General features: G+C 51.0%; 5 protein-coding genes across 5 annotated transcripts; 4 read left to right on the top strand and 1 right to left on the bottom strand.

The window, feature by feature from the left end:
* Positions 1-1,577: 1,577 nt before the first annotated feature.
* On the top strand, positions 1,578-2,141 carry P152DRAFT_473693 (uncharacterized protein; the record flags this gene model as incomplete). The annotated part of the gene is made up of 2 exons (XM_033681265.1): positions 1,578-1,839; positions 1,897-2,141. The coding sequence occupies 2 exons, from the start codon at positions 1,578-1,580 to the stop codon at positions 2,139-2,141; spliced, it is 507 nt and encodes a 168-aa protein (XP_033534161.1).
* An 882-nt stretch (positions 2,142-3,023) lies between these two features.
* P152DRAFT_514162 (uncharacterized protein) lies at positions 3,024-5,337 on the top strand (the record flags this gene model as incomplete). The annotated part of the gene is made up of 3 exons (XM_033682845.1): positions 3,024-3,110; positions 3,171-3,322; positions 3,405-5,337. Coding segments are annotated over exons 1-3 (2,112 nt in total), but the record flags the coding sequence as incomplete, so codon positions are not given.
* Positions 5,338-5,612: 275 nt separating this feature from the next.
* On the bottom strand, positions 5,613-6,599 carry P152DRAFT_482037 (uncharacterized protein; the record flags this gene model as incomplete). Its single annotated transcript, XM_033681860.1, has 2 exons — positions 5,613-6,304; positions 6,365-6,599. The coding sequence occupies 2 exons, from the start codon at positions 6,597-6,599 to the stop codon at positions 5,613-5,615; spliced, it is 927 nt and encodes a 308-aa protein (XP_033534163.1).
* A 504-nt stretch (positions 6,600-7,103) lies between these two features.
* On the top strand, positions 7,104-8,119 carry P152DRAFT_342310 (uncharacterized protein). Its single transcript, XM_033675338.1, has 2 exons — positions 7,104-7,953; positions 8,004-8,119. The coding sequence occupies exons 1-2, from the start codon at positions 7,351-7,353 to the stop codon at positions 8,025-8,027; spliced, it is 627 nt and encodes a 208-aa protein (XP_033534164.1). The 5' UTR covers positions 7,104-7,350; the 3' UTR covers positions 8,028-8,119.
* A 308-nt stretch (positions 8,120-8,427) lies between these two features.
* On the top strand, positions 8,428-11,262 carry P152DRAFT_473696 (RdRP-domain-containing protein; the record flags this gene model as incomplete). Its single annotated transcript, XM_033681266.1, has 5 exons — positions 8,428-9,238; positions 9,289-9,793; positions 9,830-10,286; positions 10,434-10,561; positions 10,872-11,262. The coding sequence occupies 5 exons, from the start codon at positions 8,428-8,430 to the stop codon at positions 11,260-11,262; spliced, it is 2,292 nt and encodes a 763-aa protein (XP_033534165.1).
* Positions 11,263-19,618: the final 8,356 nt, after the last annotated feature.

Below are 19,618 nucleotides of genomic sequence, written 5' to 3' on the forward strand. Positions count from 1 at the left end.
ATGTCATTTCCCCTCTCTTTCCTCCACAGTCGCCGGGTCGAATTTGCGGCGGAGATCGTTTCGACGGTTTTCGCAGTGCAAGACGAACGGTCCGACAAGTGGCAGGTGGCGAGGGATTTCTAGCATACCAATCAGGGCGAGCCTCCCCGTTTTCCTTACTTTCATATGCTGGGCAGGCAGCGATGCTTTTCATGGTTTCTCGGATCGACGGAGGACACACATCACACTATCGAGATCCTCCCCCTCCCCCACTACCCCTTTTCTTTCTTTCAATTATCCGACACGATGAGGGGCGCCGACGGAATGGTGGACCTCTCAACTCTCATGGGGGAAGATACCACGACGCGGAATAAAAACGAGGTCGATTGCATGTAACTAGCGTGAACCACACCAGCAACTGGGGTGCTACTATCGTTTTCACCATTCTCTCTCAGTCCATTTTGTCTGCCGTTGTTGAATTACGCCGTTCATTTGACCTTGACTTCCGCTTTCCGGTTCCCTTTCGCGATGAACCCCCTCGAGCGGATCCGCGTCGCCGATCCCACTTCTTTGCCTGCGCTGTGTGGGCTCTGCGCTTGCGTCGTCGCCTTTAGATTCTTCCCACTTTCCACGTTGTCCTTTTTCCATCTTCCTCGCAGTCCAAATTCTGACATTCATCCCTTTCGCTTCCGATTTGGAAAATGCCGCCATTGCAGTCACCTCTATCCGTCCGACCATTCAACCGCCCCGGCAAGCGATCCTCCTCTGGCCGTCCGTCTCTGGATCCTCCCCTCCCGGCCTCCTGCTGATTTCTCCATCTCCTTGCTCGCATTCCGCCGTCCTCTCGCATCCACAACATTCATCGCACCCACCGCAGAAACTAACTTCCTCCCAGCCCCGCCGCCGCCCACTCCCACCAACACCCACCGCTCCACCCTCTCGGCCTCCCTGCGACCGCTCCCGCCAACGCCACCCCCGCCCCCGGCGAGATCAACCGCGCCGACCTCCCCTCGCCGCTGCAGCCGCTGACCGCAGACGAGATGAACCGCGTCGACGAGGTGCAGCGACAGGCGTTGCGAGATCGGTTGGAGGAGGGGGGGATGGGGTGGGTCGGGGTAATGGGGCAATGAGGACAGCGATAGGAACGGTCGGCGGTAAAAGTACCTTATCGGAATGTTTGGAGCGGGATCGTGGATCCGCGTGGGTGTCGTTAGGATATCTGGAAATCATAGGATTTAGGGAGGACGCGGATTTGGTCCACAGCGTGGAGCTACGTGATTGGAATTTGGCTATTGCCACATGTATGAAGCTGGGTCTTGCAGCGCTCAGTTGCAGGGTAATAATGTAAGTCAGGTGTCGTTCTTTCGAGGATCTACTTCACTTGATGAACTGAAGCTGGCATTCCAGCTACGCATGCGTGAAAATGCCCACGGAAGCCTAGCGCTCATACAAACGCCCCGATCAACTCTGACTCCGCCGTTCACCTCACAAATCCCATCCACTCCCTCCAGTCCTATTCGTCTTCATCCTCGTCGTTTCGATCGATTCCCCCGATTCTCCCTATGGACCTTATCATCCCCCTCGTCTAGCCACCCGCCATGGACACCGAAAACCTAGCAACCATCGTCCTACAGGGCCACGTGGACAAACTCATCATCGAACGCGCGATCACGAACGCGCTCGAGCTGGGATTCGAGGACGCGTTCATCGTCGAGTCGGAGACGCCCTCGCGTGCGGCCAGTCCGTGCGAATTCTTCAACCACGTACCACCAGCGATCACTTGTCGTGTGGCGACGCAGGTGTATACGGAGACGGGAGCGTTGACGGAGCTGAAGGCGTGCGAGTTTGTCGCGAGGAGGCGTACGTTGAGTTCATTGAAGGATTGGGTTGGGACTCTCGATTGACGCATACGAGCAGTCACCGATGAAGTCGATTCTCCAGCGTCGGAGCTGTGGTCGAAACCGCCCAGCATATCAACGTCCGAGGCAAGGACCACCTCGAGTGATGCAACACCTCGACGACTGGGTGAACGAGAGAATTTCAGGGTGCCTGGATCGTATGCGACAGATATCCGGCCGATCGGTGGGAGACGCGCCTCTACGGTGCCATGGTTCTATGAAGGAGAAGACCCGTGGTTCATTATGGCCATATGGTACGTGTGAAATGAGTGCGGTACATATTCTCCATCGACTTCATCTGCCGGAAGGCAAGCAAGTGCGAACGGTTCGGCATGTCGTCCTCCCGGTGGTGGATGATGAAATGACGGATGAGGCGGGTTTCTATATTGATACGGTTTTTGGCATGTCCTAACATAGCCCAAGTGCCTAAGTATACCGCACTGAGTTCTATACCAGTCCTGGCAGGGGAATTCCTATTTTTATATCGACACCTTATCCGACCTTCGGGTTGGGATGCTCACACACCACACCGACTGAACTCCAATTCTTTGAGACTGAATCTGACATGCAATTAGTTCAGCGGTTTCATTTGTGGCTGGCATGTTTATAGCCGTATGGTTATATGAGAATTGAGTCATGGAGGTGAGCCGAATTGTTCGGGTACTTGAGAGCGATTGAGACGACTCGGGGTCAAACGGAGAGATCGAGATTGTTGTATTGTATGTACATACCTACTTGCTGTGGTAGGCATGGCTAGTTTAGGGCAAGGCGTGCAATATGATAACGGTTAATCGTAATTTAAATCTAGAGGGAAACTATGTAGATGATATCAATGCGCAGTCATATGCTAACCTACCTTAAGATTTATCACTGGATAAACTCGTTTGAACCTCCTGCCTGTCCATTCTCCGTACTCTCTAGATCGAGTTGAACCATCCCTTTCGTGTCCTCAACTCACTCTCAAGACAATAGATCAGCAAATTTCGGAGTTCACCAAGTGCAATATTTCTTCTCAAGCCCCGAGAATCAGCCTCTAGGTTTAGATGTTAGGGCTTCGAGTCGTCCAATAGGAAATTGTGAATGTTGAGCTCTTAAATAAATTCTCAGGAACCATAGGACTCGAATCCTAATTCCTACAGGCCTGAACGCCACGATATTGGACCTATATTTGACCTATATTTGACGTATGCTTGTAAGTAGATTCAATGTCCACGTTCAACGGAATCGTCGAAGGTTGGTATTTATCCTTAACATGATGGTGTTGAAATGAACTATGTTGCTCACTCAGAACAGAGTTCCCATATATCCGAATTGACAACTTCCGGAAATGGCCTGACGCTTCACCTCCTCTCGCATGTTTCTTAAGCCATGTGCATTCAGACCATCTCCTTGGCTTGGAGAGTTTGAAAGCCCCCTTCATTTACTGCTCGCCGGCAACCCGAGAGGTAACATCCCTCATTTCCATTCCTAGCACCGACCCCCTTGGATTCCATACCAATGCGGTGCGCATTGGTTAACATGGTCTAGATACTTCTTCGGCTCGAGAAATATCCTCATCGGCTGAACTTTGCAAAGGGGATACTCGAGCAGCGGTTACAGAGCTATGGTCATTTGAAGAAGCTCTTGAAGCCGATCCCGCTGGACACGTCGTGCGTGCTCCAACTGACCCCCCAAATCTGGATTCGGGTAACCCTCTTCGATGCCAATCATTGCATCGGTGCCGTCGGTTTTCTGATCGAAGGACTGGGCCAGGATGCCGGGAAGACAATTCTATACTCGGGAGATGTACGCGCGGAGCGGTGGTGGGTCGACTCACTTGCGCGAAAGCCGTACATGATTCCTTATATATCGCCGTCCTTTGGTCGACCGACGAACGATCGTCATAGTGACCGGAAAATTATGGATGATGCTGCTGACCCAGAAAACGGGGCAGCCGTATATCGACCGAATATACTATCAACACTGTATCTGGACACGACGTTTGCGACCACGAGTTTGCCATTCTATCGAGAGTTTCCATCTAAAGCTTCCGGGATATCTGAATTGCTCCGAAAATGTGCAGAGTTCCCTCCGAAAACCATCTTCTATCTACGAGCATGGACATTTGGTTATGAGGATGTATTCCAGGCTCTTTCAACCGCGCTCAACTCAAGGATTCACTTGGACAAATATCGCTACAATCTATACACGTCTGTTTCCAAGGCTTCCATCGCCACTAACGAAGCACCCTGTTTAGCAGGATATCGACTCGGTAATCATGAGGTGGAGGGGTGTCTAACAAGGACGACGGATGGAGTACGAATCCATGCCTGCGAGATTGGTATGGATAGCTGCGCTATTCGCAAGAAACTAGACAGCGGGGAAGTGGTGGGGATTGTGCCGATTATCTCTCGGATAGATGAAGGGTCCGAGATTCTGGAAGTGGGTGCAGGCGGCGGGATAGGGGACCTGGATCAGGAGGCAGAAGGAAACTTGGAAGTTGAGTTGGATGCCGGATCTTTGGACAAGCTCAGACAACTCCTGTCAGAGAAGCTTAAGAATGAAAGCAAGAGGCTCAAGGTGTTCGCACTCCTTGAGCAGTCGTTGGAGAAGCTTCCTGATGGAAGAGCGAAGCTCGACTTGGCCCGCATCTTCCAAGAATCGACAACACAAATCGAGCTAGATAGACTGGTGCTGGACGGTATGCCTCTCAAGCATCTTGTTGAGATCATCCCACGATCGGTCGAAGCGGGGCTTGAAGGCGTTACGAAGGTTGGGGATGCGATAAAGAAAGGTCAAAATATTTCAACAGGAGGCAATGGGGAACAGTCACGGAAGCGAAGGACGATCAGTTTCCCATACTCTCGACACAGCTCCCTTTCGGAGTTGCAGTATTTCGTCTCTGCGTTCCGGCCCGAAGAAGTGTACCCATGCACGGTGGAACTGGCGGCCTGGACGGAAGATGTCTGCATCGATGCCCTCTTCGGCCACCTGTGCGATGACGACGGCGCCGAGTTCCGAGCCGACGCTGAAATGAGGGCGCGGATCAAGGAAAAGGAGGAGTATCGGATTGATAAGAGCCGTAAGAGACAGCGCCTGCGGGAGACATCACAAGAACGGCACCAAAGTTCGAGCCCGGTCCTCGAGAACGAACGTGAGGGCCAGGGAATCATACAGGCCAGCAGGGGAGATCGGAACCCCGAGAATGCGGGCGTCGCAGAGAGATCGGGGTGTCAATGGAGAAGCGAGATTTCAGTGGCTGTTGCCAAGGGCGAGTTCATCCCGATCTCCGATGACGAGGAGCAGGAGTCTAGCGGACGCACCATAACGCGTCAGCAAAAAGAACCGACACCACCGCAGCTCCGAACCACACGTCAATGGGCATATGAGGCGGCTTTAGGCAGGGATGGACTTGCGTGGGAGGATATGGGCGAGCTGGCATGCACGAGGAAGCGGAAGCCAGACGAATCACAGTTGGATAGTGAGGAGGAGCTGTGATTCTACTTCGCATTTTAGGACATGGCCGGATAGCGGCGTGTCTTATCGTCGTTTCTTCATTACCATCATCGCTGATGCGCGTGGTCATAAAACGCTGCCGGTTGGGGTCCGGTGCTCGCGTTCTTCATGGCGGCATGGAACGGTCATGAAGTTGCCTGTAGACGGGAGGATGGCGATCTCTCGCGACTTTTACCACGACCTACTAGATATCCGGATAGCGAAGGTGTCGAGATCGATATGCAAGCTTCCAGCCTGCAATCATCTGCCCCTTGCCCGCATTTTTCTCCCCCCTCTTGCATTGAACCCCCCTCTCGCCGTCTCCGTCTCCCTCGCATCGACTTCCATCCCCTCGTCCACGTCATCCAACTCCATCCCCTCCCCCGCCTTCCGCGCCTTCGCCTTCGTCTTCCCAAACCGACGCGTTTCCACTTCCCGATCCAATGCCGCCATCTTCTCACTCACCGCCACCTTCCGTGCCATTTCCGCCTCCTGCCTCCGCGCCGCCGCGACCTTGACCGCCCGAATCTCCAATTCCAGCTTCGTGGTTACCGATTGCGTGCGCTCGCGCCACGCGGTGAGTTCGCTCATGACTTCGATGGTGTCTTGTGGGGTGATCGTTGAGGGCGTCGCCGTGTCGTTGGACACGTCCATCGCCTCCGTGCCGGGAGGTGCACCGCCCAAGCTCCCCGGTCGCAGATCGCGGCAGCAGCTGGCGGAACTGACTATCACGCGCTGGGAAGCCGGGTCGAGCTTCGCGTCGAGGAGATCTTCGTATATTGCGGCAATGACGAGGTCTTCGAGGTCTCGGATTGAGGAGAGGGAGAGGGAGTGAAGGAGAGCGGGGTAGGTGAGAAAGGAATGTCGGTGGGATGATGAGAGGAGGGTCAATAGTTGGAGCTTGCGTGTCTGCTGGTCGGAGAGGGAGGGGAGGTTGAGGGTAGTAGCTTTCTCTGAAACACGCATTAGCCATGTTTCCCCGTTCCATGGACAATTACCAAATGCTCATGTACCTTGATACTCCGCTAAAGTTCCCCATGCAAACAGCTCCAGCAGGCGTAGATGACCTTCATACTGCGTCCCTTGGAGACCCTGTATTGACTGGCAGTGGAGCAGTTCGGCAAACACATAGGTGTTCAGGGCGGATGTGGCTTGGGTTATGATATCTGCCGCAGCTCGAGGAGCTGTCACGGATTTGGCGAGGGCCAGGTAGGAAGCGAGGGCGTTCACAGCTCGAGATTGATCCATGGTGAGGAAAATCGGTGGATGGATAGGGGAGAAAGGTTAGCTGTAGTGGAAATGAAAGAAGAGGTGATAGAGGATCTCTGGTCTTTTGTGAATGTGGGGAGAACGGAGGTTGCACGGAGGAGCTGGGGAAGCCGCCACCCTGACTCCTGCCCTGACTACGTTGGTGCCTGAACCTTCTCACTTCCACAGCTTCATCCTTTCCTACTTTTTATATCCTCTCGTCAATGCATCCCCTAGGACTGAGAGAGCATGCTGAACTAATACCGAATTAGGTAAGCATACTAGGGGAGAAACAGCTACTAAGCAATGCTCATCTCTCGTACTTCCATATCAAAGTAGCAAACAGCTATTCTCCTTGGCACGGCCTGTCCTCGTAGCCTAGCTGCAGCATGAGCATGACCGGATTCACATTGAACCTGAAAGCTCTTCTCATTGGGCAAATATAATTATGTCTGGATTGCATGTGGACTGTCATTTGTATCCGTTTGAAGGCGTATTCCCATGAGCTTAAGGCACTTCACCTTGGAAGATCGGCGAAACGTGACAGTTCACTATAGGGGTGTAGAAAGCCGTTCTGTTCTAGAAGCTTCGTGCTTCACTTTTGCTGTCACTTCCTTCAGTATTCTTTAGTATTTGTCATTATGCTGTACTATTCATTCTTTTTCCTTCGACTGGCTCGCTGTACTTCAATCCATCAACCATCCCTGGTCTTTATAACAGATCTATACACCTATCACTTCACTCGGCACAGATGAAGCTGTGGCTCGGTTCTATCTCACCGGACATCCATAATGAGGACCTCCAGAAGGCAATCAACGGCAGTCTGAGACCCTTTGGCATCGACTGCAGGAAGCTTTCCAGATTCTCGAATGGGACGTCCGCCACATTCTGTGTTTACGATGACAACAGAGGCAACGAATTCCTAAGAACCTGGACGGCCGCCACTATCAATCGTCCACGGAGAAATGCGGTATTAGACCTTCGGACCGACACAAGAAAGTTCCGGGTCTTCTTGAATCGGGCCAAAGTCTCGGACGATGACACGACGCCGCTGGAAATACGGTGTGGAGAATTCGAGTCTACGACGGGAAGACATGAAAATCAACCCACGAAAAACCGCGAGTTCCCTCTCACAGCCCTCGCGTGTGGTTACCTGGAGTTTGGCGACGCCGATCGAATGACTTTCGAAGACCATTATGCTTCCAATCGTACAGGATCTGTTGCATTCGGGAGGTCCTCCCTAAGACTGGAGCTGAATCAGGATGTCCGTGGGTCGGTGTATCGCATCGAGATGTCCTACCAAAGTGTGGATTGTGTGATACTCAACCCGGATCGTGCAGATCCGTCGGTTATTGTATCCCTGAAATGCGCCCCTCAGATACATTTTGTAACCCCTGATTTTAGTCTCGGCATGAGTGCTCCCGTTGACCGGGCGGCTCTGGAGGCGACAATGAGTTTCCTATCGATCGAGCCTAAAATGCGAAAACCACGAGCACCCCGTCCCTCACGCATGACAAACATTGATAACCGACATGCTTCCGTAGCCGGAATGTGCATGGTATATCGCATCTCCCTTTGATCCGCACAAGACAGGCTCACAATCCAGGAGATCTTAGAGAGGAATGTTGGTGTGCCAGACTGTTACAGTGTAAAACTTGTACATATTTCTCCTCGTTCTTCCTTGGACAAACTGCTTGCGATGATCGAGCGCCGTCTTGAGAAAGCAGTGGAGTCCAATCCCCTTCCAGTCACCGTTCGCTTCCAGATCCAAAAGCTTGCAATGAACGGAACCCTCCACCCTGAGGTTGTTTTGAAACTCGTCGCAGCTATGCCTAAGCTGGTGAACCAGTTCGGTGCCGATGCCGTGGCAGACGCACTGCATCACATCTATCGAACCTGGCCGCTGCCGAGACCCAATAGCACAGAGCGTGTGACGAGAGAAAAAACAACAAACATGGTGATCGAACGCATGGAAGAGAAAGCTAAAGAAACCACTAGCACTCGAAGTCGAACGGTATCCCGAGCAAAGAACGAATTCATGATTCACCGCGCTAGAGTGACGCCCAGTGGCATATACCTCGAAGGGCCATTTGTGGAGCCGTCCAATCGAGTGTTGCGAAAGTATGCTGAGTCGACAAACCATTTCCTACGGGTCGTCTTCAGTGATGAAGACGGAGGGCGCATACAGGTCGACCCAGACTACGATGATAGGTCTGATATCCCCGGGAAGTTCCTCTCGGTTATGACTAAGGGGGTTAAGATCTGGGGCGGAAGCTTGTATGAATTCCTTGGGTTCTCCCATTCATCCCTCAGGGCTGCTTCGTGCTGGTTCAGTGCACCATTCATCCATGATCGAGGATTGATCCATACACCACACATCATTGCCCAGCTAGGCGACTTCTCCAAACTCCGATCGCCTGCGAAATGCGCAAGTCGAATTGGACAGGCATTTTCAGACACCACCAAAGCTCTCACACTCCCTAAGTCAATGTACTCTCGCGCCCTTGACGTAAAGCGGAATGGGTACTGCTTTAGTGACGGGTGCGGTACCATATCTCCGTCTTTGCTTTCCAAGGTCTGGAAAACGTACGGTCTGAGGCAGCCCGTCAAACCCACGATTCTTCAAATTCGGTTCAACGGTATGTCTGCCCCCAAGTTGTCGAGTACACTCCACTAATGCCGTCGCAAGGGGCGAAGGGTGTCGTCAGTCTCGACTCATCGAACCCCCAAGAGACGCTGACTCTTCGGCCTTCAATGTGGAAATTCGATGCACCTCACGATTGGGATATCGAAATCTGCGAAGGAAATTTCAGGCCCGGCCCGGCCTTTCTGAACCATCAGACCATCAAAATTCTGGAAGATCTGGGTGTTCCCACTGCTTCTTTCCTGAAGCTCCAGTCCGACGCGATGGCCGAGCTCCAGGCTGTGGCTTGCACTGCCTGGAGAGCATCCGACCTTTGGCTGAAACGGTCATTCTCGGAGGCCGGTGGCGTCCGGACTCTTCTCGAGACCTGCCAAGTCATGGGCTGTAAAATCGGCGAGGACCCAACGCTCCGAAAGTTGATCGAGTTTGCGATCCTTTTCGAGGTCCGCGAAATGAAGTATCGTGGACGTATTCCGGTCAAAGAAGGGTCTCACGTTTTTGGCATTATGGATGAGTACGGGGTCCTGGAGGAAGGCCAGGTTTATGTGGTGTTCGAGAGTCCCAATACCGGCTGAGAAGTAATTAGCGGTGTCCCAGTCGTTGTGACTCGCGCACCGACACTGTTTCCGGGAGACATCCAAGTTGTCGACGCTATTGATGTGCCAGAGGATTGCCCACTTCGAGAGCTCTCTAACTGTATCGTCTTCCCACGGAAAGGCGCGCGGGATATTCCTAGCATGCTCTCTGGCGGAGACCTTGATGGCGACGAGTTCACCGTGTTCTGGGACTCTCACTTGATACCACCCACGCTCGAACAACCGGCGGACTTCCCTAGAGCCATTGCTCACGATCTTCAACAGGTCACGAATCAGGATATGGCCGAATTCTTTGTCCGGTTTATGACCAGTGATAAACTCGGCAGCATCGCGACGAAGCATAAGGTTCTCTGCGATCAGAAACCTGAAGGAAGCCGCCATGGATACTGTGAGATGCTCGCCAAACTACATTCCGATGCAGTTGACTATAGCAAGAGTGGAGTTCCTGTAAGTTCTATTTTTGGGTATCCTTTGCGGTGGAGCGGTCCTGCGTCATTTTAGTCTGATGAATATATGCTGTGGGGATAATCCCTTAGATAGGCCACAGTTCACGTTCATTGTCAACCGCATACTGCTGAAACTGACATTTGGCAGGTTGAGATGCGGAAAATCCCTCGAGGACTCAACAAACTCGCATCGTTCCGACCCGATTTCATGCAACCAGCTCCCCCGATACGACTGCTAAGCGATGTCACCCTGCTAGAGGCGATCGAGATAGGGGTGTAGGAACAGCCGAGCGATTTGGTTGAATTCGAAACACAACGGTTTCGATACTACCCAAGCGATCGAGTTCTAGGCCAACTCTTTCGGCCTATTAATGAGAAGGCGTCCATACAACGTGTCGAGAATGCCTTTACTCCAGCCAAGCAGGCCACGCTCAAAGAAAAGCTATTTGAATTGATGAGAAAAGAGACGAAATACTTGATGTTTAGCCGCCATGTTGACTTGGCTCGAGAAATCCGAGAATAGTAGGTCCCGGCATCCCCTTGCCAGCCTTCGTAGCAACAGTGACTGACCAAATACTCCTTCCAGCTACGAAGAAATGGTGGTTGACCTCATGCTCACCTTCTCCGTGTCGCCATCCACCCCCTTAAACAAATTCGAAATCGTTGCGGGCAAGATTCTCGGAAGGTCGGATGGGCAGCAAGGCCGGGTCGTCCGAGAAACGACCATCCAACTTCGGCAGGCGTACGATTCAGAGTGCTGGTGGATTCGCGACTGGATCATCAGCGGTGAACAGGGCGTGGAACATCCGGAGTACACCTTGGAGTCTCTCCGTCGTGCGCTCGCGTGCTTGTGGGCCAGTACGAAAGAAAAAGGGACTCTGTGGCAAGGCGTGGGAAAGCTGGAATCTTTCTGGATTCTCTCTGCTTCCGTTGCATTGCAACTACTTGAGAAGTACAAGACGGGTGTCTTTAGGTAAGATTGCGCTGAGGCAAACATATGGTTTTACCTTGCATTCTGTATCGAAATTTTCCCAGAGGCATGGAAGAAGTTGAGCAGACGACTGCCGATGACGAGAAATGTGGGTGGGTTCAGTACTTCCCTTTCGCAATTTCCGTAGGGCTGTTGTGTATATGGCTAGTTAATTGTACCCGCACTTGTGTAGATTCTGTTGTAACTCGTATAAGATCAAGTGCCTTGCCCGGGTTCAACTGATGCAAAGTTTAGCGATGATGTTGATTGTCACCAAGCGGATAACGGGTTACTCCAGTCCAAACTTCGGTTTGAATTGCTTCTGATCAGTCGACCTTTAGCTACAGGCTCACTTTCGGCGCTGCATCATATCGCCTGCCTGCAACAGTACAGAGTCCCGGAACTGGCACTACGCGGAAGAGACTCCTGTACTATAGCCGGTATATAGGGGTACATTGAACTTCAATCTACAAGTCCGTAGCTGACCGCGTAGTCCTGCAACTTCTCGCCTTGGTTGACCCGGGGAGACATAGATCAAAGGTGTGCCTATGTCCGATCACGTCTCACGAATCGATCCTTCAAGATTTCAGTAACGACGACAAGTTTTCATGATTGATATCCCAAGGACAATGTGTGAAACCAGCAGCAGTGGTCTTGCTGCAATTTCTATATGACTGAATTCCTGTACTCGATTTCAATGCACTTATGTTTATTAAATCAGGAGTTCTTAGTGTAGTCATGCAATCGTGGTGCATCTAGCACATCCGTTCACTGTGCCTATACAACCTGTCAATAGGGGTCAATTAGCCATTCCTCAATATCTGTCGGCTGGGGCAGCCCCGGGTGCAGAGTTCGTTTCTCGGATGGACTCTTTTTTCTCTCGATTTTTATATTTTCTACAAGAATTTTAGTGCAGATGCACCACTTTCTTGTTCTCATGGGTGGAGTTGCCCGTGGTATTTCAACCTATACAAACCCCATTTCCAGTACATGATCATATTTCCTACCTTGATCTGGGAATGGGCTCTCGGAAAAGGAAATACATAATCGGTTATTGGGAGAACCATAGCATCTGCATATGCAACGAAATCTTGCCGAACGATTTCTTCGGCAAAAGACATAGTTGGTGTACCGTTTGCAACAGGGTCTAGAAGGTCTCGAATAAGTGGTCATCGTATTGCAAGTTGAATTCCATTTCATTGAACATCAAGGTTCCATTCACCTCGTTTTCGTGATGACTGCTTGGCAAGCTCCCGCGTAACGCGACGGATTCTTGCGCCCCGAGTATTGACGCTGTGCCTCCATACCTCCACCGCTTGTCAGTGACGTTCCAATGCGTCGTGTATATCTCGGTACCTCCCTAGCATGACTCCTCCGATGGTGACACACACGACGATACAGTATCACCGCATGCCAAACACCAAGGACTAGGCAGCGAACCGGGAGGAGGGAACCCCAGGTCTTGGACCATTGCGTAGCACATCAGCGCACAGCATAAATCGGCCGGACCAACACTAAGTATTGTACTGTGATACAAGACAATCCGCGACGTTACTCCCCAGAGAAAGCCACAAATGTACGAGCTCGATCTTGGGAAAGACGTTATCTAGCTTAAACCATGCCAGTACCGCTCCTTCCGGTCTCAAATTCTGTGCTGACAATTATCGTGACTTGAGTAGGACCTAGCCAAGCAAAGAAGAGGTTGACTTATGGAACAGGGTCCAATGTCTTGACTGAGGTACGGATTATGAGACTCCCGCGCGGCATTTTAAGCTGAGAAATGTAATCTAGGAACAAACATATTGAAACGGAACAGTTGGTTTGGCAGAATGAAAGAACCCCCTGAAGATCAACTTCTTTGCAAATAGATGGAATCTAGACCACTACAGGTACGAGACTCACCGCGCTATTCGAAGGGCCGGGTGCTAGAATGCACTAAAAGAGACAATGGCATTATGAATCTATCAAATTCATCCAGTCCGTTTGAAACCGGGAACAGAAGTGAGCGATTGAAGTGATCCAAAAGCGTCACACAATATCCAACCACCTTTGCCGTTTAGGCGTGCTGGCATCAGCTGTCGCCCGTCAGAGTTAAGCTGGAATCAAGGTTAAAGATAGCCACAAACACAGTCCAATCATGGATCTGTCGGTTTGCGCAGCAAGGAAAAGTCACTTTCGGTTCCTGTTCCGGTACTGATGCAAGACAGACTTGTTGCATCGAAGGACCCGAACGCAACGAGTGCACTGTTCTCAAACTCGGGACGTATTGATTTGCTATCAATGAATACAAGATGTAGTGGAGGGCAGGTGCAAGGAAAGAAATATATGTATCTTGTGGCTACATTATGTCATAGAAATACCTGAGGTATCTCTGGCGGGACCTTGCCTAAACTACATCGCGGGGGACACTCGGCTTGCTCGAAACACTTCGAATATCCCCCAAGCCAATGGGAGAATCAGCTCAAGGCTGTCAAACATATCCGGAAAGCCCCAAGGGATTGGTTATTGGATACTCTACGGTGTCCTGCATATAATCAATATGTTTGTTCCGGGAAGTTTATAATTCAAGAAGTAGTTTGCGCACCATTCACAAGTCCATCCATTCCTCATACCAAGTTTACGAAGTCCCTTACGTGGACGAATGGTACCACACGTATAATGTAGGATACAGCCGTATACGATGCACTACTACAACCTCACAGCACGAGCTGGGTCCACTGTCTACCCCGTACGAGGGGCTGGTAGCAAGCATGCAGGATCATGCTGACAGAGCCATTGACAGCAGAGATCCATGAAAGGTGCGACGATCTATATCAGGCAGTGTGGCGCTGGTGTAGAGGAGAAGTAATAAACCGTCCAATGCTGGAAATATGGACGTTGGACAATGTTGAAGTTGAGTACCTAACAATTGGAAACCAGTGGTGGTTACGCCACGGTCTGGAACCTGCTGTGGACCGCAGTGTCGTGCATGAAGGAAGCTCTGGGTGTTACCCGGCTGCCTAAGCCTTTATGGCGTTGATGTACCGCGCACTACTGATATCCATTCTCCCATACAACCTTTCGGACATCGCTCCGTCCTGAATTTTACCCACTTTAACCCACACCACTGGCATAGCTAACATCAGCCCATCGCACTTCAGGAACGCCTAGCTGAGCTTTGTTGTCAACGCGAGATTAATGTGCCTGTTTGAGGTTAGAAGATCCAGGCGCTTGTTCTCGACATCGTGCCCAGACCCCCTGATCCCCTGACCCCCTGACCCCGTGAGACCCTACCTAGGAGGCTGGGATTCCAGTGAAGAGCCTCAGTCATAAGTCATCAACCTAGCAGCCCTACCAGATGCTTGTACCTGTTGGTGGCACATATGATATACGCCAGGTTTCTGGGGTTCCATTAGAATATTTGTTTGGTACGTACGACTTGCAAAGACGCCTCAAAACTAGGTTGCTGCAATGCGGTTCCGGGATTTCTATCCAAGATGCTGAGGTGGCTGGGACATTTACTCACGGGGTGCAATGATACTGCGTCTCAACATTCAACGATCATTATTCTGCCGGAGGGCCGGATGAAGACAAGTCAGCGGGCCTAAGCTTGGCGAGACGCGGTAACCAGTCGACTCAGTGTTGTGACGATATCAATATGCGGTCATAGCTCGAGTTCGTGATGAATACGCGAAGTGGGAGCTCAAGTTCCGCAGCTGCCCCGCATCGTATGCACCTGATAGCACACGAAACCGACATGGATCAGTAGTGGGGTGGTATGTCGAATGGTAAAGTGCAGGGAGTTACTAGCTCTGGGACTGGTACCGATCCACGGATATCGTGGTATTCCTGGAAGATGTACCATTATGACGCCCTCCAGATCGGAACTATGTGACCCTAGAAGTTTCAGATATCAACAATTCCATGGCGATATTGAAGAAACTTTTGGTTTTGGGGGGCTCAAGGGGGTCCGAGGATGACGAAACCTGATGTAGAATCGGGGAGAGTTGTGGTCATGGGCACCATGCCGTGTCTGTGCTGGACTCCTGTTTCTTTGGTGCTTTGAAAGCTGCAATCATATCCTACTGCAGCGGACCGAGACGGTCCAACCAAAAGCGCATGCGAATATATGTTGCTTGACAGCTTTACCAACGCGCAGAATCATCCTTGACCTTGTTTGGTGGGAACTCTCCTGCGACCAGGGAATTCAATTGATGATGCTGGCACTGGAGTACAGTATATCTATCCGCATATTCGATCGGGTGGCTCAAACGAACAGATTGTGGCCTGGTTTTTGGGTCGGGGACACCGTCCAATCCCGTATCCGAGTTCCTGGGATCCCGTCACCAGCCTGCAAGACAACTAGCATTGTTGCATTGTCCTAGACGATGCACTGGTTTGGATCACGGATCCTGGTTTCGCATATCGAGAGGGTTCCCTGTTAGAGCTAGACAACCCGTTCCTGGGTTCTCATGGTCCAAAGCGGAAAATACAATCGCGATCATTCAGGCTGGAGCAACCAATAATTAGGTGGAAGATAAGGATACAGACACCCCTCTGCTACGTTCCAGGCTGCAAATGGACGGATGCATTCGCCACTCAATAAATCGTGCCTTAGCACCAGCAGCTGTAACAGACTATATCTTTTGCTAAAGGCCTGGAACATTTCAGCAAGAAGACGTTGGGATGGCGAAGCGAATCCATAGGATTGAATTCCGCAAGGCGGAGTGGCTGGGGGAATTTTGTCTGATAGCGATACCAGATACCTACCTAGTGGTTGGTACGGCATTAACCAGGCAGGTTCGGTTATGCCAAAGACGCACGCGACAGATGTCGTCTATGGTAGAGAGTACTTCGAGAATTTGCCAGCAAGCGTTCGCAGAAACTGATTTACCAAAGTCGTGATGGTATCCCCTTGATGAACAGGGCGATTTGAAGGATATATGCACGGAATAATAATAACGATGGCCCTTTTCAGGTCTAGAAATAAAACCCGGGAGCTAGCAAGCTAGCGTCCCAGTGCCGCTCCATTCGGGACGATTTCAAGCCTCGGGCCGCACCACGCTAATGATGGCCTCTTAAATTAACCGCATACAGTGCGGTTTTTGGTACGCTAATTATCTTAGCTTGGGAGCTAGGGAACATGCTTAATAAAATCACTCATCACGTAGCCAACTCTCCGAATAATCCGGTCGAGGGAGTGGCCTAGATGTTGAAGCGTCTCGCAGAACGTTGAACGCCTGGCGCACGAGTGAACTCTGATATCGCGAACTTCATCCGATTTTGCGGGCAGGCTGGGTAGCTCGGATGGTCAGAAACCACACCATGTGTACATGATACTTGCAGGAAGAGCAGGACTTTCCCCGCACCCAATGCATTGCCGGTTCCATCAACAAACAAGCGCGAGAGCTGAGGCAGTGTACCGACCTTGAATTTTGAAAGCTCTCCGCGAATGATAAGAGCTGGATTTGAAGATTGGTGAACATGCAATGACAAGCGCACAGTGCTAGTATTTCGATTGGCTCGCAGACTTTCGTCTTACAGACAACAAACGCTCGGCAGAGAAGATGAACGTCGAAACTTCCTAAAAAGGTTCCAGTTACCTAGCCGAAGCGTCGATCTCTCCCAAAGGTGGACTTCCTATCTGCCCTTCGTCCTGATCTGGGTGCAACCCCAGACAATGACCTCCAACCTTCCCCTGACTGGGTGTCGTCCTCATTTTCCCTTTCGCATGCTAGTTCTAGGGCTTCAACGTGGCGCTTTGTGTACGTATTGTTCACTGTTTATGGCAATCGGTTCTCGAATTGCATGGGTATGTCAGATGTCCCATGCCCGGCGAGGAACCTTTGGCTGATCGACAAGTCAACTTCCCACAAACTCCTAGTCCTCAGCTCTCTACTGCCACGCTGAGTGACGTCAACCGCTGCTGGAAGTTGGTGTTCGTGAATCCAAAGTACCAACAAATGTCAAGCCCTCTAGGTACCAGGATGGCTACTAGGATGTTGGTAGGGATTGATTCCAGAAAAATCCTCCGAGGCCACTAACCGGATCCAGGCTCTCGGACGCTCTCCAGGGCGCCATGTCAACCTGTTTCCACTTCCATTTTTGTCGGGTTTTACTGAGCACCATGAGACGGCGCCATGTTTGTAAGCAGCAATCAAGGTGTATCATGTACAACGATGAGGAGTCCCAATCGAGCCGGAGCTATTCTGGAGGCGTCCCGACTGAGCTGTCCCAAGCACCAGTCATCCATGCTGTTCCGTACCCGACTTTTCCAGGGCGTCTCTTAATATCGGTACCACTTATTCCCTATCCGACGGCAGGATGTATCAGTGGAAGCGTCCCGATCATTAATATATATCCCCGCATTGGATTCATTGGGAAGGCATTGGCAGCACACTCGGCTCACAGTTATGAGTATGGTTACGATATTAAGAGGAAACGCGGACGCCTCCTCTGTCACGGTTGTTTCTTCCTAGGTGGGGATCCGCGACGATTCGGGAGATCGTCAATCATTCTTTAAGACAGCTCCGTCCCAACGATATTGTCCTGTCTCGGAGTCGGATCGACAAATTCGAAATCGATTGGCCTTCAGGACCATGACTCTAGGATGTCCCCTAATCTCTTGGAACTCATCTGAGCGACTAGTCCGCATGCTTGAGTTTGGACAACGTCTTATTTCCAGGCTACGGGTGAAACTTGCTTCGCAGTTGGACTACTGACGATGACCTGATTATGCATGGCATCACCATTTTCCTGATCGAGCCCTTCCGTCAGTGGGATCACAAATCACTGGCATGAATAGTTCCGCGGAGGATTGTGCGAGCGAAATTGGGGTCGATTTGAGAGCCTGGAGACTCAAAGCCCTTGTTTCGACAATCAAGAATCCTTGCAAGACTGTTCCTTCTGAAATCGCGGAGGATCGAATAATACATGTAGATACCAGTATTTTATACCCCCTAGGGATCTCTGAGTTTTTGAATTTGAATTCTGCATTATCAACCGCACTTTATCTCCATTGCTCCAGAACTTGGGTATGGTAGGTATAATATACGATACTGGTTCATGCAGCAGTGCAGTGTGTACTTGAGGCATCATGAGGCATCCCATAGCTCTGCGCGCCAGGCGTGCTTCCGCCGGCCCCAGGGGCCTGACCTGGTGCTCTCGACCCCAAAATAAGCTTCAGCCTTCATTCAGGGTCACTGAATTTCTTTTGCCAAAATCTCAGAATAGATGGGTTGTTGACCGTATATTGAATAAACTCAAGACAAAGAAACCATATATCATGATTTGTCTGGCAGCTTAGCCGGGGGATATGTTCCGAGAGTTATGGAAGTGGACGACTGGGAAATTGGCGAAGATGAAAGAGAATGAAAGGGTTTGGGAGAGGACCGCCGTTCTCGTTCCTCCTTATTAGAATTCCATCTGCACCCACCTCTTGATTAATTTGGTTGCGCGAACCACTGGGTAGTGCGAGCAAGTGGCTAGAAAGTTGAATTGATTCAGGTACATTACTCCGTGCCAGGGCACTGAGTACATACTACATAGGAACCCGAGTCTCAGGAATGCTTATGCTGTCATTGAAGATGCCACCGTACGTGCTCAACCTGTTAAGGGTGCGATCGAACAAGTGCTCGAGTTAGACTGCGGAAGAAAAGTTGAGCTCGTCAGCCTTCTTCTCGTCGTACCACCCCATGTGTCTCAGGCCGCCCAAAGATTGCGTGAGTTTAGTTAGAGGGACGCGCGCTGGCCTCGATAAACTTGCTAATTCTGGCAGGATTGATTCTAATATGGGCGTGGAAACGCTGGCCCTGAACACGGGTATCAGGTTTACGTGAGTAAGAATAGAGGCGACATTGGTATCAGCACCTTTCTTGGATCTATATCTGTGTTCTGAAATGGATCCAGCAGGTCCCCTTATTTTCTCAATTTCTCGATTATGATGCGCCTCTTCCACGTTCCCCGTCTGGCTGTCCTTGCCTACCTCTGGGGCGTGTTCCACTGCACCTCGTCCCGCACAGTCGCATTACACCCCCAAATGCACGCCCCCAATGTTACCGCCGCGCCAATTCCCCCCTTAGTACCTATTCAGACTCTGCTCTTGTCTTTTGCACTCCCATAATCACAGCTGCTTCGTTTCCGCCTTTCCAACCATAGGGTTCTAGGCTGCCTGTGCTTGAATCTGTAAGCCTTTCGCCTTTTGGGCGTGGAACAAACAGAACATATATCTCCCCAGCCGGGCACTGGAAGCCCCGTCCATGTTCTTCTCTCGTTTGTTTCAATATGAAAATATCAATGACCGCCTTGCCCTGCCCTGTTTTCTCGTTGCAGTCCATTTATGTCGATAATGGCGTCTGATATGCCATTATAATCTCCCTCCCGAT

Source organism: Eremomyces bilateralis (genome assembly GCF_010015585.1).
Source record: "Eremomyces bilateralis CBS 781.70 unplaced genomic scaffold P152scaffold_9, whole genome shotgun sequence".
In the NCBI taxonomy this organism is placed as follows: Eukaryota; Fungi; Ascomycota; class Dothideomycetes; order Eremomycetales; family Eremomycetaceae; genus Eremomyces; species Eremomyces bilateralis.

What these genes read in the sequence shown, in the direction of transcription:
- P152DRAFT_342310 (XM_033675338.1), top strand. Translation starts at nt 7,351, where the DNA reads ATGAAGCTGTGGCTCGGTTCTATCTCACCGGACATCCATAATGAGGAC. An exon ending in GTGCAGATCCGTCGGTTATT is followed by an intron (nt 7,954 to 8,003) that starts GTATCCCTGAAA and finishes CCCTGATTTTAG; the next exon opens with TCTCGGCATGAGTGCTCCCG.